Source organism: Capricornis sumatraensis, chromosome 15 (genome assembly GCF_032405125.1).
Source record: "Capricornis sumatraensis isolate serow.1 chromosome 15, serow.2, whole genome shotgun sequence".
NCBI classification, from domain to species: Eukaryota; Metazoa; Chordata; class Mammalia; order Artiodactyla; family Bovidae; genus Capricornis; species Capricornis sumatraensis.
In genome coordinates this window covers 82,674,163-82,695,904 of record NC_091083.1, presented here as the reverse complement: position 1 = coordinate 82,695,904, position 21,742 = coordinate 82,674,163, and the positions used below count along the sequence as shown (strand labels likewise).

Genomic DNA, 21,742 nt, shown 5'->3' with positions numbered 1-21,742 from the left:
GCTCCATCCTTCCTGCGCTGACAGCCCGCTTTCAGAAGACGTCCTGTGTGTCCTTTCGCTGGTGGCTGCCCTCTGCACACTGGGTTTCATGAAGGCAGGCCCGGGAGCTTCACCTTAGCTCAGGACCTCCGTATCCTGCATGCTTGGGGTGTCTGTTACATCCTTGTCGAGTGGCCAGCCAGCCAGCTGTTCTATGGTCTAGGTGAATGAATGGCCGCCTGGCAGAGTGACCGCCCGCCCCAGCACCCTGCGGTGTTCACGTTCTTGTACTCTCCTGTTTGGGGGCCAGAAAGTTCATATCCAGTTGTTTAATCTGGAGAGGCCAGTAGAGGGCGTCTGGGGAGCAGGCTCCATCTCAGTGGACCCAAGAAAGGGATTAGCAAGCTCTTGGGTTACCAAGTAAAAGTGTTAGTTGCTCAGTCGTGTCTGATGCTTTGTGACCCCATGGACTGTAGCCCACCAGGCTCCTCTGTCTGTGGAGTTCTCCAGGCAAGAATACTGGAGTGGGCTGCCATTCCCTTCTCCTGGGGATCTTCCCAACCCAGGGGTGGAACCTGGGTCTCCTGCATTGCAGGCAGATTCTTTACCATCTGAGCCACCGGGGAAGCCCTATGGGTTAGAAGCTCCTGAAGATAACGTCAGTTAGTGGCCTGTCTCTACCCAACCACGTCCTGGGGCCCGCGTCTAGCAGGCGTCCTTATGAGCAGGATGGTGTGAACAAGAGGCATGAGGCCTGCGGTCATAAACCAGCTCCGGCCACCTTCTAGCCCACGGGGGCTCACGCGTGTGTGAGCGTGTCTCACTGCAAACCAAAGTGTCACTTGTCTTTGGCCCACAGGCCTGGTTCATTGCAAGGAAATCGCCAGTGAGATCCCGTTTCTGCACAAAGTCTGATGTCAGAGAGGCCCATTTCTGACGCCTTGGGGCATGTCATGTTTGTTCCTGCCAGTTTCTAAAACCTCTCCTCTAAGAACCTGGGAGATTCCAAGTTTCTGCCACTGGCTTTGTCCTGAGGTTTTTTTTCCCCTCCTTAAAACCATTCTCTCCAAAAGAGGTGTTTTATTCATAGAGCGTGCACTGGACTTTGCTGGTTTCCATTGTGAGAGGGGAGGGCGTGGAGTGTATAGTTAGGGGTCTGGCTAGCTTGTGATGACCGTCTAACGTGTGGTCTTTCACAGGCCGGGAGGCGTTAGAACTTGGGAACTTCCACTTCACTCCCTTCCCGGGTGCAGCCCCCCAGGCTGCGCGAGGTGGCTCCACACGCAGGCTCTCATGCTGGGAACCACAGACCTGGGACTGGAGCTTCCCCGCGGGGCCCTGCCTGTGTTCCTGCGAGTGATGTAGCCTCAGTGCGCTCAGGACTTTCCATGGATTTCTGGAACTCTAGCGTTCCAGCTCCTGTCCCAGGGTTTGCTCTCTTACAGAGAACCCTGAAGACTGGCGCCGAACTGGGATCACTTAAAACAATATTGTTATTTATTTATAATTGGAGGATAATTGCTTTCCAGTGTTGTGTGGGTTTCTGCCACACATCAGCATGAATCAGCCAGCAGTATACATATACCCCCTCCCTCTTGAACAACAGCACTGTTTTTAAGACCAGGTGGGAGATGGAGGGAAAACACCGACATACTCTGGGGGTCAAATCCAGAGGCAAGGGGCCCCCAGCAGGGCCTGGTGCCTTCATCCTGGGGGTTCAAATCCTGCCTCCCCACCGACGACTTCTGTGGCCCTTGACTGGTGGCCTGACTTCACAGCACCTCCATTTCCTGTCTCATAAGGGTGTGTGAAGGGACAGTGCCCTGAACCCTTGATTAAATGCACAGAGCTGAGGCGGTGCCTGGCATGGTCAAGAACCTTCAGGGTTATTTTCTTCCCTGCTCTTCCCCTCATGCCAAGGTGTCCCTGTCCCATGACTCTAAGGTGCCTGCACCCCCACCCCCTGTCCTGGGAGCAGAGATAACAGAGTTAAAGAGTGAACAGGCGGAGCAGGAAGCACGTTGGCTTAGACTCCGCAGATCTGGGTTCTGGGCCTGGTCAGGACAGGGGCTAGCCCTGTGACTTTGGGGAGCTCACCTACCCTCTCTGAGCCCACATCAGTGAGATGCAGAATTTCTGTTATAGGGTGATGAGGAACCTGGCACGTTTACTGTTGGCAGTTTTACAGCTAGGGTGAAGCTCCCTGGGGCGTTCCTGGTGGCTCAGACAGTAAAGAACCTGCCTGCAGTGCAGGAGACTCAGGTTTGGTCCCTGGATGGGGAAGATCCCCTGCAGAAGGGAATGGCAGCCCACTCCAGTATTCTGGCCTGGAGAATCCCATGGACAGAGGAGCCTGGCGGACTACACTCGATGAGGTCGCTGAGAGTCGATAAACACTTTCACGTTCAAGCCCCCTGAGATCACACAGGGGAATCTGACTGTGTGGAAAGGTCCCATGTAACGTGACAAATCGGAGAAGGCAGTGGCACCCCACTCCAGTACTCTTGCCTGGAAAATCCCAGGACGGAGGAGCCTGGAAGGCTGCAGTCCATGGGGTCGCTGAGGGTTGGACACGACTGAGCGACTTCACTTCACTTTTCACTTTCATGCATTGGAGAAGGAAATGGCAACCCACCCCAGTGTTCTTGATTGGAGAATCCCAGGGACGAGGGAGCCTGGTGGGCTGCCGTCTATGGGGTCGCACAGAGTCAGACACGACTGAAGCGACTTAGCAGCAGCAGCAACATGACGAATCAGTTTCTTGTAGGACATGGAAGCAATCCCCCATCCATACAGCCTCCCCCTTCATTGAGATTATTTACTGCTTTCAGAAACATTCCCAGAAGGGGGTTAGGAGGGCAGCGGCTGGGCTTCACGTGTCTGCCAAGGCACGTTGGGCAGTTTCCCGAAAGTGCTGTGCCAGCTTTTGCTCCTCCAGCAGCAGGCACACAGGGTCTTGAAGCCCTTGAACCAGGGCTTTCCCTGCAGTGCTTCGGGGACACTGTAAGCCTAGAGGTAGTTGGAGCTTATTAGTTCAGCGTGATGTGTTTGGAAACCCAGCTGACACGGGCGACAAGCCGGCCTGAAGGTTCACCGAGGGGACGTCTTCCCTGCGGTCATTTCAGGTTTGGATGCTGACGGGAGACAAGCTGGAGACAGCTACATGCACAGCGAAGAACGCACATCTGGTGACCAGGAACCAGGACATCCACATTTTTCGGCTGGTAAAGCATTCTCGCTTCAGGGCCTTGTGGCGAGGGTGGGATGCTCTGTTTGCCCTGCAACCTCATAATCTCACGTGGGGCCCTGTAGGGAGACGGGGAGGACGTTAACCACCTAGGGTAGGGGGAGCTCAGGACACTGGTTTGGGTGGACTTACTGAATGGCCCAGGTGAGGCTGAAGGATTGCTTCCGGGACGTGGTGCAGGGGCTCCTGGTGACCACCTCACGTTAACTCATGCTCTTGACCTGCTAGGGCCATGGTCCCTTGGAGAAGATGATGGGATGCAGATAAGCTCGTACACGTGAAACTATGCATATGAGTCTAGGGTTTCTCTGAACTCTTGAAAGCCAAGTCCTTGGGTAGGAAATAAATTCGAGATCACAGGTACTGGCCTGTCTACCTTCCTGAAGGAAACCGTTGAGGGGGCCTTTAGAAGGAGGCGTGGTGGGTGGCAAAGGAGAATTCCCTGCCCTGGTGGCAAGCCCTTGGCCAAACAGTGCAGGCAAGAGGAGCCACTCCAGGGCTCGAAGCTGAGAGCTGTGATTAGCTTTACTGAGGCGTGAGGCGAGAGCCACCGGATCTCCTCCAGGGCTGAATATGGTGGTCCTGAGTGTCTGCCACCAGAGCCACCGAGCCAAACAGCTGGGGGTTCTCTAGATGTTCTAGGGGTCTCCCCCCACCACCACCCCTGCCTTTGGTCCATAGCGCGTTGAAGCTTTAAAAAATCTAGCGGTTTCTGGAATAGTCCAACCAGCATCACACAGAGGCAGGGCAGATATGGCAGGCCCTCATTATTCATGGATTCTGTATTTGCAGATCTGCCCACTCATTATAATTTATTTGTCTCCCAAAAATTCATACTCGAGCTGCCTTAGTCGTATATGGACACGTGCAGAGTGGCGTCACCTGCCGAGCAGGTTCCCAGCTGAGGCGGAGCCAGGCGACGCTCCGCCGTCTTGTACCAGCCCTCAGATGGACGCAGGGGTCCTTTCAGTGCATTCAGTGCCACCTGTTTTTTTTTTTTGCATTTTTGTGGGGTTTTTGTTCGCAATCTCACGGTTTAAAATGGTCCCCAGCACAGAGCTGAGTACTGACCATGTCCCTGAGTGCAAGGAGGCTGTGACGCATCTCCCAGAGATGAGCGTCCTTCAGGTGTGAGTTACGGTCCTGTTGGCCATGAGTCTAGTGTTAACGAGCCAACTATACCTATGTATATTACTAAAAAAACTTTTTGAGGTATAGTTGATACACAACGTTATATGTTTCACATGTGCAACATACTGGCTTACAGTTTTTTTAATGGTATACGGAGAAGGAAATGGCACCCCACTCCAGTATTCTTGCCTGGAGAATCCCATGGACAGAGGAGCCCGGCAGGCTAAAACCCATGGGGTTGCCAAGACTTGGACATGACTGAAGCACCTTAGCACGCACTGCATTTATAATTATAAAATATTGGCTAGATTCCCCGTGTTATACAATAGAGTCTGTAGCTTATTTACGTTATACACAGTTGTTTGTATCTTTTAATCCTTTACCCCATCTTGCCCCTCCTCTTCCCTGTTCACAGTTAGCGTGTTCTCTGTATCTGTCTCTTTATAGTCATTCGTTTCATTTTTCAGATTCCACATATTAGGGACAGCATGCAGTATTTGTCTTTCTCTGACTTATTTCAGCAGTATATATTTTCAAAGATGTCTTTAAACAGAGACACATAGAAATCAAGGTTCTGTAATGACCGATGGACAAAAATATAGTGACGAGAGGCTCAGAGGAGCCTAGTCCTGGATCTCCCCCAGCAGCAGTGGCTCAGCAATCACTGAGCGTTCGCAGCGGCTTCACAGAACATAACTGTTGGACGTAATGAGAACACACTGTATGCTCTAGGATTCTGGCAGACTATGGTTGTGTGCTGGTCACCGTTTTTTTTTTTTTTTTAATAAAGTTTTATTTAAATGCAAGATCTGCCCATCTGTTTAGGATTGTCTGTGGCTGCTTTGGCAGTGTAGCGGCGGAGGGGTGGTTGTGGCAGACTGTGGTCCACAGAGCGTATCATGCTTAACACCTGATTCTTTACGGAAAAGCCAGCCGCCGGCTCTGAAATGGACAGGCTGTGCTCCTTTAGCCAAGCTAACACATCATGCCCTGCGTCCGTTTCCTTGCTCCTCCAGCCAAGCTAACACATCGTGCCTGTGTCCATTTCCTTGCACCAGTAGAGCCTGGAAGAGCCCTTGTGAGAAATAAAGGGGTGAAAGTACAGGAATACTGCCTAGCACGGTGCCGGGCGCAGCATGAAAGGACACTGGCTTTTTGCTCTTCCCTTGATTATGTGGCTCCCAGCCTTCCTGGGGGAAAGGCAAGGGGATGGTTGGTGTGCAGACGCCCTGATGCCCACAGTCACAGCAAACAGGGTCTGCTCTGGCTCGGGGGTTGGTGGCAGGGGAGGGTGGGGATCTAGGCCAGGGGCCTGGCCCTCACGGGAGCCCCAGGAAGTCGCCACTTGTTCCCAGCGGCTCAGACCGCAAGGCCTCCTTCACCGTCTTCCCTTCCAGGTGACCAACCGCGGCGAGGCGCACCTGGAGCTGAACGCCTTCCGCAGGAAGCACGACTGCGCGCTGGTCATCTCCGGAGACTCCCTGGAGGTGGGCGCCGGGATCCCCGGGAGCTGCCGTGCGGGCGGAGGGGGAACCGTGGCCGACCCAGCCCCTCTCCCCCGTTGCCGCCAGGTGTGCCTCAAGTACTACGAGTACGAATTCATGGAGCTGGCCTGCCAGTGCCCAGCCGTGGTCTGCTGCCGCTGCGCACCCACGCAGAAGGCGCAGATCGTGCGTCTGCTCCAGGAGCGCACCGGGAGGCTGACCTGCGCAGTAGGTAGGCCCGCGGCCGCGCCCGCTCACCTGCGGGGGACGGGCCCACCAAGCCTGGGCCGGGTGACCTTCGGGGGCGGGGCCCCACGGCTGCCCGTGACCCTCCAGGGGACGCCTGGTGACCTTTGGGGGACGGGCCCGCCGCGCCTGCGCCGGGCGACCTTCGGGGGCGGGGCCCCACGGCCGCGCGCTGCAGGTTCCCAGGCCCCTTGACCCAGGCCGTGACACTGATACCCCTTCCCCTCTTTGGCCCTGTTTCTGTCGCCATTATTTTCAAGTACTTTGCTCTGAGAAAGCATCCAGAAGGACCTTCCTCCTCGGTTTGTGCCTTGTTGACTAGTGATACCAGCGCAGCAAAGCCCCGGGGGTGAAGAAGACTACCTGTGGAGAGGGGTCTGGCTCCAGTCTGCAGGCTTTCCCTAGCTGGGGGTCCGCGGGGGTCTTGGTTTCCCCGTCGGGAGCCGGTCTCCTTATTGGTAGAATGGGACAGGACCCGCGGTTCCCTGGAGAGGTGCCCGGGCGGATTCAGAAGGGCCGTAGCCTTTACGAGGCGCCTGCAGCCGTTGCAGTAAGCCGGGCAGCACCTGTCATCGCTGCTGCTGCTGCTGCTGCTGCTGGGACCCCCACCCCTCGGAGGCAGGTCCCGAGGGGCTGTAGACCCCCACGCGGCGTGGACACAGCCCCCTTGCTCAGTGAGTCAGCCAGGCCCCTCGACCAGTTGCCCTGTCCCTCTGACTCTCAGCTCCTCTGCCTGTAAAAGAAGCTGATTCCGCAGGCTGTTGGAGAGACTGAGTGGACAGAACAGAAACTTAGCCTGCGACGGGAGGCAGCAGTGGGCGAGTCTGGAAAGTGACCGGGAAAAGCGCGGTCCTGTCTCTCGCCTGTCCGTCCTTGCTGACCTTCCCGTCTGGTCTGTGCACCCCGCAGGCGACGGCGGCAATGACGTCAGCATGATCCAGGAGTCGGACTGCGGCGTGGGCGTGGAGGGAAAGGTGAGCACGGATCGGGGCGTGTGCGCTGATTTCTGCCCCAGGGTCAGCGTTAGGGCATTAGGTGGTGGTCGTGAGGATGTCACAGGGGAGCCGCTCTGCTCCACCAGCTGGGGTTTCCCTTTCCCTCCGAGATGCAGCTTCGGTGCTTCTGGAAATTGTTGATTAGAATTACAGAGCACGAGGAACCACGTCTGGTAATTACCTAGTGTTACTACCGGGAAGTCAGAGATCGGTGTCCGGGTATCTTACAGACAAACGCTGAGTCTTTGCTTGCCCAGACCTAATCTTTTTTAGTGTTTTGCTGCATTCTTGGGGTGCAGCGAATGTACTCCAAATGCTTCCCTGGGAGTGTTGTTAGTAAAAGCGTTAGTTTCACACTGTGGGTCGTCTCTCAGGGATTATGGAAGAATGGAGCATGGTTTGCTCCTCCCTAAAATGCTGTGGCAGCTGCAGATTTTTAAAGGTTGTGTGTTACAGTCATCTTTCTTTTTCCTTCCCTGTCAACTGTGTGCCTTCCACTAATCGTTTGCCCTGCCCTCCGTCCTTTGTGACTTGAGATGACCATAGGCCACAAAGTTGAGCGCACAGTTGTTAGCTCTGAGTGTGGAGTGAGAGTGTGGAGGCCTTGAAGGAGGGCCAGAGATGCTATCATATATAGACATATATGTCATATATAGACATATATGCATTCTGTCATATATATTTCTTTATACATCTCTATACATTCATGCATCTGGATTTTCCAAAAAAGTTTTTTTTCCTTTCCACCTTTGTCCCCTGGTTTTCTGATTCTCATCCAGTTGACAGTTGCTTGAAGTTGCAGAGCTAAATGATCCTTGAAGAAGATGTTAGGTCTGAAATCTGTATGATTCCTTTAATGCAGGTTGTAAAAGGCACAGTTGAGGTTAATAGATGGAATTCTTGACACGATGCTGTATAGTACGAGAACATTTTCTCTTCTGTTAAAAGTTATAGTCTGCTTCCTTTGTTTTTTGGAGTATAAAAGTGACAAGTGCTCACAGTAAGAAAACCACAACAATGTAGAAATGGGTAAAGAGCATTTTTTTTCTTTCAGACAGCTGCATCAAACTAGTAACAGTGATTATTCTCCTAGAATTTTTGTCTATGTGTATACTACTTGTTATTGGGATGTATATAATTTATATGGACACACACATATATACATCGGATTCCTAGGTGGCTCAGTGGTAAAGAATCTGCCTGCCAAGCAGGAGATGCAGGTTCGATCTCTGGGTCAGGAAGAGCCTCTGGAGGAGGAAATGGCAACCCACTCCAGTGTTCTTGCGTGGGAAATCCCATGGACAGAGGGGCCAGGTAGGCTACAGTCCACGGAGTCGCGGAGTCAGACATGACTTAGCGACTAAACAACCACCACCTATATACGTACACCTCACGCACATGTATATGATTCTCATGTGTAATTTAACATTTAAAACATTATACTATGTTTTTTTAAAAATGAAACTTGCCTAAATCTGCCGTACCTTAGATTTCTTTATACATCAGAACATGTAGATACATCATTTTGTATATTTCCTCGAACTTTCTATTTTGAAAAATGTAACTCCTTCAGAAAACTCGAGCTAGGACAGTGAGCACCTGTTTACTCTTTGCTTTGATTATTTACCAGTTATTCGTGTTTGCCGCATTCTCCTTCTTCCCTCTCTCTCTCAATCAGCTGAAAGTAAGTTGCAGATATGTTACCCTCTGTGCTTCAGGGTGGATCTCTTAAGAAAGAGGGCATTTTTCTACATAAGCAAAATAGCATCACCATCATGGTCTCATTTCCAGGGGTCCCCAAAATGTTTAAGAAAGAAATCCCGGCAGCAGTGGAGGCTCGCACACCACGTTTACTTGGGCCTTTCGCGTCTGTGTGCTCTCCTCTAATGGAGAACCGTTCTCTCTGCCTGTTTTGTGGGAGAGGCGGTGTATTTCAGGACGTTGATTCTTGAAGCGTTCAGGCAATTGGAGCACAATCCCATGACGTCTGTGGGACGGGTGGGTTTGCTTATGGTCCTGTGTTTTTGCTGTAAGGGGCGCATAAGAGGAGTTTGTGCCTTCCTGTTCACCACCAGGAGGCCGTGATGTCCATCTGTCCCATTGATAGCATCTGTCACGTGCCTTTAAAGAATCCCATAATGTGGCTGCACTCTAAATTGTTTTCAGTTCTGTGAATGTGCAAAGCTGTGTTTGGGAATGTTCAATTTAGTACCATCAGGAGCATCGCCTCCCCCCCCCCCGCCCCATATGTTTTACTCTTAAGGGAGCTGAGTGCTCACTGCCTGTCTTGGAATGATTCTTTGTTCCTGACTCCCATTATGGGTTGGGCTTAACCCCCAAGGCTTAATACTAGATCTGTTTGACCTCCCAATTATGACTATTTGTGCTTTAGAATGTTTTTTATTTAAATAAATTCCTCTTTTAAAATCAGATTTAGACTCAGACCACCAACTGTGTATAGCTGGAAACCAAAGAATTTCTTTATTGAAGTTCTTCAAAGATCTCCTTACCAGCCTCTTGCTTTTTCAACTAAAAAAAAAAACATGTGTTTACCTTGACCTCCCGTGCCCCTGATGGCGCCCGATGTCGACCTCCGGTCCCAGGAGGGCAAGCAGGCTTCACTGGCCGCCGACTTCTCCATCACTCAGTTCCGGCACCTCGGCCGCCTGCTCATGGTGCACGGCCGCAACAGCTACAAGCGCTCGGCCGCCCTCAGCCAGTTCGTCATCCACAGGAGCCTCTGCATCAGCGCCATGCAGGTGGGTGCGCGGGCGTGCGGGGGGCTGCTATGGAGAGTGCCTGAGAAGCAGCTTTGGAACGGTGACCCCGCCAGGCCAGTTCCAACCCTCCTCTCCTGCACCACTCCCCCCGCAACTCCAAAAGAGCTCGGAGCACCTGCCTGGAGCCCTCCTGTGTGGGGGCCAAGGCTGGGCTTGCTCTGCAGAGCGTCAACGGTGGGGCCTGGCCGGGGCACGAGATGGACAGTGGTGTAGGTGACTTGGGTTCGTGTATCGGGGTGAGTTGTCATCCTTAGTTTGCCAGAGAGAAGGACGCAGAGGTAAACGCCAAATGAATATTCCAGCACAGAGTTTTCCACATGCAGAATCGAGGACCGACAGAGAGCAGCCCCAGACAAACAGTGTGCCTTTTTTGAGAGCGTCCTGTACCCTGGGCAGCAGGTTAAGTGTTCACAAAGCAGGGGCACCTGCAGTCTTCACTGTAGTCTGTGCCCATTCTACAGATGGGGAAGCTGAGGCTCAGTGAGGGCGAGGAATTGGCACAGTATCCTTCAGGGATTTAGTCCACCCAGGCAGGGGGCCCTGGTGCCTGCCCTGTTACTCCAGGTCTCCCCTCTGCCTTCCATTCTGGGGGGCATATGTTGCCTCCACCTAAGGGGGCACTCAGTGAGAGTGGGACAGCCCAGTGCACCTCAGCTCTGCCTCCAGCGCAGCCAGGCTAGGGGTCCAGCGTGCTCATCCCAGTTGTCCGTCCTCTCGGGGAGTTGAAAGTGTTCATCACGCAGTCGTGTCCGACTCTTTGTGACGCCATGGACTGTAGCCTATCAGGCTCCTCTGTCCGTTGGAATTCTCCAGGCTAGAACACTGTACTGGGTTGCCATTTCTTCCTTCAGGGGATCTTCCTGACCCAGGGGTCAGACCCAAAGAGTAGCATCTTGCTTTTTCACAAAGGATTCCAGAATGTATAAGGTATCTTCCCATCTTCTGTCCCCCCAGCTCCTTCATAGTCTATCACTGGGCCGTGGCAGTGAAGTCGTGGTACGGAGGAGGCTCAAAGCAGGGAAAGAAAACATTTTGGGTGTTGAACCTCTATTGGCTGATTTTCTTCCTTGGGCATTTAGGTGAAAAAGAGCCCCAGTTAAGTGGTGAGAACTTAGGAATGGTTCATCTTGGACCCGTATCCCCAGGTGTCTCTGAGACTTTGAGCAAGTCACATTACCACTCTGGGCTTCAGTCTTTCCACCTGTCAAGGGGGCATCACTCTGTTCAAGGGTCTTGGCCCTGACCCCGCAGAGAGGGCTACTTTGAGAAGCAGAGAGTTTTATTAAGGCATCAAGTGCTGAAGGCATCCTTACATCATAAATAAAAGCAAAACAGGCTAATGTGTAAAGCTAAGGTGAGGTTTTATCCTTTTACTTTTTTATTGTGGTAAAAGTCACATAATGTACAACGTCGTCTAGACCACACGTAAGTGCGCACTGCAGCGGCGTTGCGTACAGCGTTCACAAGGCTGTGTGATTCTCACCATCGTCCATCTCCTGAATCTCTCACTTTTCTAAGCTGAAACTCTGCCCATTAAACACCAGCTCCCCATTCCTCCTCCCAGCCCCTAGAATCTACCAGTGCACTTTATGACTCTCTGAATTTGACCATTCTAGGTTAAGGTGTTGTTTTAATGTGTGGGGAAGCTGTTTAATCGTATGCGAAAGACACCCTGCCTTCAGGAGGATTCCCCCTCCCCTGGCTCGTCTGTGCATCTGCGGGGGTGGGCTGGGGGCGGTTCTGTTTTCAATATCTATTGCATTTATGAGTGAAGGAGCTTTAAAGTGATTTTCATCAACACGATTAAAATGCTAACAGATGCCGTGGTTCATCAGACCACATCTGTACTTTTATGTTATGTAAGCTCATCAGTTGGACAGGATAATGTCATGGTTTTAATCACTGGGAGATTAATCAGCTCATTCTCAGGCAAACACACACAAGCTGGCCTGGATGAATTTACTTCTGTAATGCCCGTATGTTACCATAGACATAGATTCAGAAAAAAACAATTTTAGCGTGAGGAATTGTTCTTTGTGCTATCGAGGGAAAAAACAAACCAACGACTCCCTCATCCCCAGTAAAAAACCCCTTAACCCTGTCCACTGTGCCAAAAGTAACTGGCTGAGAGAGTCCCCTTAGAGTTGCGCCTTGACAGTGGCCTCTGAAATAGATGAAGATATGGCACGTTTATTTTCCACACTGCTGTTTCCAGGGTGAAGGTGTTATCGTCAGTCTGGCCCATTTAGAGGAAGAGGTTCCTGACTGATTTCCAAAACTGAACACCAGGATTCTTGACCTTTTTACAATCCTCCTTCCTGGGCAGCAGCCTGTGTGAAAAGTCATTTGAAAGGGGGCTTTCACCTTTCAGTTCCGAAGACACAACCAGGGCAGGGCCAGGCTGCCCGTGACCATGGGCCTCGGCGCCACCTGCATCCTGAGCTCTGTACCAAGCCAAGGCCCACGACAGGCAATGAGGGGGACAGGTCTCTGGTTCCACACTCTTTCTAGCCATTAGGCTGGCCCAGCCTTTCCTTCCATTTGTTGTTCGGCCGCTCAGTCGTGTCTGACTCTTTGAACCTCATGGGCTGCAGCACGCCAGGCTTCCTTATCCTTCACTATCTCCTGGAGCTTGCTCAAACTCATGGCCATCGAGTCGGTGATGACACTCAGCCATCTCATCCTCTGTCGTCCCCTTCTCTTCCTGCCCTCAATCTTTCCCGGCATCAGGATCTTCTCCAGTGAGTCATCTCTTCGCATCAGTACTGGAGCTTCAACGTCAGTATCAGTCCTTGCAGTGAATATTCAGGGTTGATCTCCTTTAGGATGGACTGGTTGGATCTCGTTGCTGTCCAAGGGTCTCTCAAGAGTCTTCTTCAGCACCACAATTCAAAAGCATCAATTCTTTGGTGCTCAGTCTTCTTTATACTCCAGTTCTCACATCTGTTGGAGAAGGCAACGGCACCCCACTCCAGTACTCTTGCTTGGAAAATCCCATGGACGGAGGAGCCTGGTAGGCTGCAGTCCATGGGGTCACGAAGAGTTGGACACGACTGAGCGACTTCAGTTTCCCTTCTCACATCTGTACATGACCACTGGAAAAACCATAGCTTTGATTAGACAGACCTTTGTTGGCAAAGTGATGTCTCTGCTTTTTAATATGCTGTCTAGGTTGGTCATAGCTTTTCTTCTAAGGAGCAAGCATCTCTTAATGTCATGGCTGCAGTCACTGTCCACAGTGATTTTCTTCCGTGTTCAGGTTTTAAAATCCTTCAGGCAACAGCTGCCCCTGGCCTCCGGTAGGTTTTGTACTGATTAGCTTAGCGGTCACTGCTTCTGTCGAGGTCAGTAGGTGTTCAGAGAAGGAGGTGACAGAGCGTCAAGCCTGGTTTCATCTCCCAGTCAGTTTTTCACTGCTAACATTTTCCAAATCAGGCAGCAGGGGCTGGTAAATATCTCTATCGCTTTTGTCTGATTGCAAAAGTAGTAGGTTAGGGCTCGTCGTAGAAATTTCCAAGAAAAGTACAACGTGTAATATGAGAAGGGAAGCCTTCTCTGGATCCCACCCTCCAGGGTAACTGGTACATATCCGTAGGGTGGAGGAGATTTTTCTGTGTCTCTTTCCACGCGTACGCCAGCTTGTTTATCGGTTGTACACCCAGAGAGGAGGTGATTTTGAGCCGCTGGGGTTCCAGAACCGTGTGGGTTCTGGGGACAGAGCAGGGCTTGAATCCTGCAGGGCCATTTACCTGCTCACTTTCCCCTTCTATGATGTAGGCGGTATTAGGATGTGATCTCGTGGGTTGTTATGGAGACTCACCGAGATCAGATGCAAGGTATTCCCAGGTCTGGCTTGTGTGTAAGTTAATAAATGCTTACAGAGGAGCTGGACCCTGGAGCTAAGCCCTCTGACGTGACTCCTGGCTCTGTCCCTTACAAGCTCTGCTATGTTGGGCAAGTCACTGAAACTCTGCGCCTCACTCCCCTCATCTGTACAGTGGGTACAATGATAGCAACACCTCCTTTGTAGGGTTGCTGTAGGAATTAAATGAGCGAATATACTTGAAGCACTGTAACAGGCAGGTGTAAAGTAAGCGCTGTGTGAGTGTTGATGCTGTGTTTATAATACAGACACAGGCGCTTTGCTTACAGTTTTTGGTAATGTCCTTTTTTCTCCTTGGCACAGGCTGTGTTTTCCTCCGTGTTTTACTTTGCCTCCGTCCCACTCTATCAAGGATTCCTCATCATTGGGTAAGAAAGTCCAGGCAAAGTATTAATTTTTAATAAATAATAAACCCCTAAACCACCACAGAAGGAGGAAGAAGCATTGTGCTAAAGACGCCGCGGTCCCCAAGTCAAGGCTGGTCTGGCAGTCTGGCTTAGAGCCTTCTGGAGTTAATGTGGTTTTGAACTGGTCAGCTCGTAACCAGGGTGCAGAGGCCGAGTCCACTCTGTCTGTGGTCCCCCTGTACCTGATGACTGAACCGCGCTGGCCTGCGAGAGCCTGAGGTTATCAGATAATTGGCAACCAGGCAAAACTGAAGTCCTTGAGGGGTCTTAGGAAAAGCGGAGAGAGGGGATCTGGGAAGGACCCTCGTTGCCATGGCCGCCTGCAGCGAGCGCCTGCGGTGAGTCTCTGAGGCAGCCAGAGCCCCGCTCCCGGGGGCACGCACCCTTGGGAGAGCCCGTGCCGTGCCCTGTGCTGTCCCTTGGACGGTTGCTGCCGTCACATCCACCCCTGTTCCTGACCTGGAATTTGTGGCGTTCCTTTTGACCTTTGCAGAGGATGTGCTGGTCTCTGAGTCACCCAGGGAGGTGGAGTCTGGTTTCCCCCCGGCCCGTATAGATGCTGGTAGGGCGGCTGGTTCCCAAGGCGGGAGGCACAGAGGGACCCGCTGCCCCCAGGGCCGTCTTACAAAGTACATCTTCTGACGCTCAGCCTGAGAACTGGCCCTGGGGTTCTGCCTGCTTCTAACTGGGAAAACGGCCTGCCCTTTGTCAGGTCCTGGAACCGTGGCGGAACCTGCCAGAACAGAGCCAGGGCTTTAGGCTCCACGTGCCTCCCTGGGACCTGGTCCCCCTCCCCTCGGGTTTCATCTGCTCGCGTCCCCCCACCTGCGCGGCTCCGGCCACGTGGGCTGCCTCGCTGCCCTTTTCACAGGACAGACACACTTCCACCTCGGGGCCTCTGCCCTTGCCGCTGTGTCCGCCCGGGAGGCTCCTCCCCGGACACCGACACGGCCGCCCCTCTCCTCTTGTGGGCGTTTCCTCAACCGTCTCATCTCCCGTCCACCTTCTCTGGAGTCGCACCATCTCACCCCGTGTCTTGTTCCCTCCTCCCCCTCGTGTTTCCCTGCTCGGCACCCTACCTCCAGCACACAGCACGGTTTACTGGGTTTGGTTTTTGACTCCCAGCACGGGCGCTCCCTGAAGGCAGGCGATTTTGTCTGCCTTGCATCTCGCATCTCCAGGGCTTCACACCGGCCCTGCGTCCCCCAGGCGCTGCGTGCACGGTTGTTCAGTGAAGCGGTGGAAGCTGGTCTCCAGCGGCGGGGGCGCCTGGCTGGCTCTCCGCTGAGGGGTCTTCTTTCTCGCAGGTACTCCACCATCTACACCATGTTCCCTGTGTTTTCTCTGGTTCTGGACAAAGACGTCAAGTCGGAAGTGGCCATGCTGTACCCCGAGCTGTACAAAGACCTGCTCAAGGTTCCCCGAGCGCCTGCCGGCTCCTCCTCCAGCCCCGTTACCCCTCTTCCCACATTCCCTGCTGCTTTATTTAAATTATAAATTAACATGTATTTAATGCAGCCTGTTTGCCTTATATAGGCAGATGTTTTCTGCCTTAACCCACAAAGCTATTCTGTGGCTATGGTCACGTCTTTATTTTTATGATACATTTCTTAGACCTTTTCTCACCCTGTCAGCAAAAGGTAGAGTATAGACTCTACTCAAATTGTTCAAAGACCTCACCTTTCCGCTTCTTGTAACGTATTTCACATGGACACTCCAAGTCTGATGTGAACACACTTGAACTGATGGCTTTCTTACTTTTGAGAGGAAGGCGTAGGGGCTTATCATTTTTCTTAAACTGTTGTATGCCCACGTAAAGACTGTTAAACCGTAACGCTGATAGGTCAATAGGAAACAAACCTCCTCACACCTTTTTACACGCCCCAACGGTTCTGTCCTGCAGCTGCTCCTTGTGCCCCTGGAAATGCTCCTATGTACCGTCCGGAAAAACCTGTGTGTTTGTAATTGCATTTTTTTGTCCTCAAGGAATTTTTAATAAGGAGCAGCCTTATTTTATCTAAAATCACTTCTCTTAAAAAAAAATGTCATTTCTCTAATGTATTTGGACGTGTGTGAGCCACTGTTCCGATGAAAACAGGCAGATTGTCTTGTCTGGCTGGCACAGGGGCGTCTGAAGGCGCCTGGCGCCCTGGCCGAGCCCTGCCTGCTGACCCACTCCGTCTCCTCCTCTCTCGCTCAGGGACGGCCGCTGTCTTACAAGACGTTCTTGATATGGGTGTTGATCAGCATCTATCAAGGTAAGGACGGGCGAAACCACCGGCTGTCTTGTGCTCTGGCCTTGGCCTGAGGGTCACATTTCCTGTGCTGTGTCTGTAGAACAGGAAGAGAAACAGCTAGAATCTTGAGACAGCAGTCAGGAGCGTGGCATTGGGCCCCCGGAAGCCCCCTCTGCAAGTCCTGAGGACGCAGTTGTGGGGCCCAGAGTCACACGTGTGACGTGGTGCTGCCAGCTGCACTGAGGCAAAATCAGAGAAAGTGCTAGTCACTCGGTCGTGTCCCACTCTTTGTGACCCCGTGGACTGTAGCCCGCCAGGCTCCTCTGTCCATGGGATTTTCCAGGCAAGAATCCTGGAGCGGGCTGCCATTCCCTTCTCCTGGGGATCTTCCCGACCCAGGGATCGAACCCGCGTCTCCTGCGTTGCACGCAGGTTCTTTACCGCCTGAACCCCCAGGGAAGCCCAGAGAAAAACGTAACTAATACTCATCAGAGCTTGCTGGGGTGTTGGAGTCACTGTAACCAACAAATGCTTGCTTTCTGGGATGTCCTTGTTTTCTGAGGTCCAGCTCTAGTTTTTGAACAACGGATTTACTTCCGTGGGCTCCAGAGAGGGTCCCTCCGACTAGAGGCTTTGTAAGCTGATTTACTGGAATATGGACAGGAAATATCAAGCCCTCTTTGTGTATACTTTTTTCTCACTCTGTTTAGAATTTCTCTTTACTGGTGTGTAATGTAGCTGATGTATTTGTACAGTGGGCCTGCTTTCTATGTCTGTCTGCACAGGTACACATGGATAGTTCACAAATACATATTGTCCGTTAGGGATTCATGCTTAGTGATTTTTACTGATGAGGTGATGTGTAGGTAAGAAGTGTAGCGACCATTGGATTTGTTGGGGGGGCTACCCTGTCACTAGAACAGTCTGAAGGGGTCTTTTCGGATAGGTGTAGCAGAGTGACATGTGTGTCTGGTTGAAGAAAGCAGAGCCAGCGTGAAAGTTCATAGCAACAAGCAGTGGCGCTTTGCTGCACGCCCTCCACCCCCAGCTCTGTTGTGATAGACTCACCTGAGTTTCGGGGCTTCCGTCTCCTGGCCCTGCTTGTAACCAATGACCTCACATAGCTAGTGTGTGTGATCAACATGAGACATTGTCTATTCAGTTCCTGCACTTCTGGATGAAAAGGTGCTTATCTAGACTCTCCCCCAGCTCCCTTTCTCTTCTCAGCACGGGTGCAGGATTTTTCGAGTGTCTCTTAGCTGCCTGTTTATTTTGTGCATGTTTTTCGGGGGTGGGTGGGAGGTAGAAGAGACAAAACACGTCGTTTACCGTCATAACTCTTCTGAAGTGCCCAGCTCAGTAGCGTTCAGTGTATCTGCAGAACCTGCTCGGCTTTGAGAACGGAAACTTGTGTATCCGTCCAGCAGCAAGCGCGCCTTTCCCTTCCTCCCCGCAGCTCCTTCCTAGTCACTGTTCCCCGCTGTGTCTCTGTGAGCACGACCACTTCAGAGCCCCTACTGTGTTCTTCAGTGGCTGGCCATGTCTGTCATTTCAAATAAAATACAGAAACCTCTGTCTCTTGTTCCCCCCAATCCAGATAGTTACCTCCTCCTTCTGCCTCTTTTCCTGTCTTTCCCGTCTATTTTTTCCTTTCCCTCCCGGAGATCAACTCTCAATTGTATATAAGTCAGAAGGCGTGTAGCAGAGCTAGGGAGTTCCCTGGCTGTCCAGCAGTTCAACCTCATGCCTCCATGTGATCCCTGGTTGGGCAACTAAGACCCCACACGCTGCCCAGCGTGGCCAAAAAATTTAAAAGGAAAAAAAAGAACATAGGAGAACTAGGATCTGCTGGCTGCCTTTCAAACCTCCTGAAGGCTTCTCATTACCATCCTTGACCAAATGGTACCTTTCATGTCTAAATGCAGAGGAGCGAGGTCAGGTGTGGGCGAGCAGGCTGTGTCCTGGGGGAATGGGGGGCATCGGCGCCCAGCAGCGGGGCTGCGGGCCCCTCCCCACGCAGACCCCCTCCCCACGCGCACCCCCCCCATGCGGACCTCCCCCCACGTGGACCCCTCCCCATACGGACCCCCCCCCACGCGGACCCCCTCCCCACGCGCACCCCCCCCCCATGCGGACCTCCCCCCACGTGGACCCCTCCCCATACGGACCCCCCCCACGCGGACCCCCCCTGTGGACCCCCACGCAAACTCCCCCCGTGGACCCCCCTACGTGGACCCTCTCCCCACGTGGACACCTCACCCCGCCGCGGACCCCCCTCCCCACGCGGAACCCCCCCATGCAGACCCCGTCCCACACGGACCCCCTCCCCACGCGGACCCCTCCCGTGGACCCCCTGCAGGGAGCACCATCATGTACGGGGCGCTGCTGCTGTTCGAGTCGGAGTTCGTGCACATCGTGGCCATCTCCTTCACGTCGCTCATCCTCACGGAGCTGCTCATGGTGGCCCTGACCATCCAGAGCTGGCACTGGCTGATGACGGTGGCCGAGCTGCTCAGCCTGGCCTGCTACATCGCCTCTCTCGTGTTCCTGCACGAGTTCATTGGTAAGGGCCCCGCCCGCCCCCGTCTGGGGCACACACACAGCCTGCCCAGCGGGCCCGGGGGCCTCAGCTTGGGAGGGAGGCGGGCCCCTCGTGGGCTGGGTCCTGTGTCCAGCAGGCCTTTGCACTCAGCAGCCCTCCTTGTCTCACTGGCGTCCCGTGGAGCAAGGCACTGTTGACAGTCGGCCTCCTGGAACTGAGGCCAGTGGGCGTGATCTCAGTGCTGAGTGTGGTCTTTAAACCACGCCCCGTGCCCGCTTGCTTAGAAGGGGATTTGTTTAATGCGAGGACCTGTTGGGCTTTCTCCAGGGAGCTGGTCACCGTGCTGGGCTCTGTGGAGCTGCGGAGCTGGTGAGCCAAGTCAGGCTTGCTGGAGAGTAAGGGACCGTCAGCAGGACGTAACACGACTCTTGGCTTGAGAAGCTCTGCCTTATTGCAGAGGCATCTTCCATCCTGCCTCTTGTTTATCAGCAAACTGCTCCTTAATAGTTCAATACAGCAGCATTCCCACGGAAGATGAAGTCTTAGAACAGCTTCACACTTGCTTGAAAAGCCTCCCTGAATGGGTTTGTGTGCACTTCAGCGGCTTGACTCCGGGGAGTCACAGAGGCTTGCCAGACAAGCCTGCCCCCAGGAGCTTCGCTCGTCGCTTTAGACGTGGACCTGCCCTAGGACTGGGCAAGCAGCCCATGGGTGGGGCCTTCAGCGTGGCACTTAGGTGGTTACTCAGTGCCCACTGCGTCTCCCCAGCTTCTGCTCAAGAGGCAGGGGAGATGCCCCCAGTTCTGCTGGTACTCACTAGCTGTCGCTCCTCTCGCAAAGAACCACCTAACCGCAGGGACGACTGTCCTGGAGCCAGGAGGGGATCTCATGCCAGCGCCCCCCCGCCCAAGGTCATGCTCGTCCTGACCAGGGGTCTCCACCCCCTTGTTCTGCCCTCAGACCTGGCTCCGGCGTCTGTGACTGTCGCCAAGATGAAGGCAAAAAGCCGCTCGGAAGCAGAACCATGTATTCGAGCCTCCCTTTCTGCCAGGTTTAGAAAGAAAAACCTCCAGCTGTCAGATTCCAAATCAAAAACACCTGGAAGGGTTCCCCCCTCCCACCCCATGCCATAGTTTTCTTTTCCCAGTTGTTGAAAGTAGCATTTCACGGAAGATCCGGAAGCTGCAGAAGCAGGTCAGAGGGAGGAGGGGAGCGCAGCTGTTGGGCCGCCGGCCGGACGCCACCCCCCCGCCCCCGCCCACCGCTGTGCTCTGTCTCCCCGCAGACGTGTACTTCATTGCCACGCTGTCCTTCCTGTGGAAAGTGTCCGTCATCACCCTGGTCAGCTGTCTGCCCCTCTACGTCCTCAAGTACCTGCGACGACGGTTCTCGCCTCCCAGCTACTCGAAGCTCACGTCCTAGGCCGAGTGCGGGAGGGGACCCCGGGCTGCGCACACGCCTGGCGTGCAGAGTCCAAGCTGCTTCCTGTTGACCACCGCCCAGGGACTGTGTAGGCCCGCCGCCGAGGCTCTGGGCTTCTGCAGAGCCCCGGCCTGGCACACGCGGGAGGCAGGCACCCGAGGGCCCCTGCGGGCCTGTCTGAGCCCCTGGCGGTTCACGGAGGACTGAACGTGACTCTGAAACCCCGTGGCCCAGCCCAGAGGTTGGCGCGTGTGTCGCTGTGCAGGCTTCCTTACGACTTGAATTTCATTGTCCTGTGCTAAAAGTTTCTGTCCAGTTGAAAACCATAGAGGGTTTCTCGTTGTTTTAAACCATCCCAATGTGTGTGCACTTGTTACATCTTTCTGCCCTTTAAAAAACTGGTTTCAGAGAAAGATAGAGCTCCTGGTGTTGGTTTTGGGGAAAAGACGGTACTGTTTGGTTAAAAAAGTTAAGCAGACGGTAATCTTAGTTTTGAAACGCTAAATATCCTTTCTAAGGCAGCCTGGGTTGTCGAAACGGCGCTGGATTCCTGGAATTACAAAAAAGCCATGAGAAGGGAGTGAGAGAGGCACGTTATCCTTCCCCCAGCTCAGCGTCTACAGCCCCGGCGTTCACGTTAACGTCACCTACCACCTCGTAAAAGAATTTCAAAGGTGTTATCTTGCTTCGTTTGGACCTGGTAATAATTACAAACCCAGTGGCTATCTGAGGACACCCTGGGACTTTTCTCTTTTTCAGCAGGAAGCGTGCCACTGGGTGGCCCCTCCACATGCCGACAGTGTGACAAGACACTCAGCTAATTCCTTAGACCACGTCACACGTGTGGCTCAGGCCCTCCGAGTCCAAGGTGGAAAGGTCAAGGATGGGGGTCTTGACGTCCACAGGAGTCTGTTTCCGGTTCGGAGGAATTGCTGAGGACGCAGCGACAGGGGGGGCCATGTTTTAGCGTGTTGTGGGTCATCAGTGGCAGCTCTGAGTGAGGAGCTTGGGGCGGGGGGGAGGCCTGGACTGCAGCTTTGCGGTCTGGGCTCGCTTGCACTGCCTCCGGATTTCAAGGGAAGCTTGCTCAAAGGCGGCCGCGAGTGGAGATTCCTCTCCCCAACTCGGGTGGGGCCCTGTGCGACTGTTTCTTATAAAGCCATGGCTTCTTGTTTCAGAGGAACAAGAGACTTTGCAAGCGCTGGCCGTGGCCCGGCAAAGCTTTCTTGGGTTTTCAAGTCTCTCCCTCCAGAAGCCACATGTGTGTGCCAGAAGGGTTAGGTTGGCAGATCTGCAAGAGCTGATCATGCTTGAGATCTTAGATTTGTGATTAATTTTTTCTGACTGCGTCCCCTGCAGCTCTTTGGCCTGGTTCTTCTTGTGCTTCAG

General features: G+C 53.3%; 1 protein-coding gene across 2 annotated transcripts in view; it reads left to right on the top strand.

The window, feature by feature from the left end:
- Positions 1–20,726, top strand: part of ATP9A (ATPase phospholipid transporting 9A (putative)) — a 124,737-nt gene extending 104,011 nt beyond the window's left edge. For both annotated transcript variants that reach the window (XM_068986694.1, XM_068986695.1), the window contains exons 19-28: positions 3,105–3,203; positions 5,755–5,844; positions 5,929–6,073; positions 6,997–7,061; positions 9,686–9,841; positions 14,049–14,113; positions 15,460–15,568; positions 16,353–16,410; positions 18,749–18,952; positions 20,217–20,726. In XM_068986694.1, the coding sequence (XP_068842795.1) occupies positions 3,105–3,203; positions 5,755–5,844; positions 5,929–6,073; positions 6,997–7,061; positions 9,686–9,841; positions 14,049–14,113; positions 15,460–15,568; positions 16,353–16,410; positions 18,749–18,952; positions 20,217–20,353 (1,128 nt within the window). In that variant the 3' untranslated portion in view covers positions 20,354–20,726. The remainder of the gene's footprint in view (positions 1–3,104; positions 3,204–5,754; positions 5,845–5,928; positions 6,074–6,996; positions 7,062–9,685; positions 9,842–14,048; positions 14,114–15,459; positions 15,569–16,352; positions 16,411–18,748; positions 18,953–20,216) is intronic.
- The last annotated feature ends 1,016 nt before the right edge of the window (positions 20,727–21,742 follow it).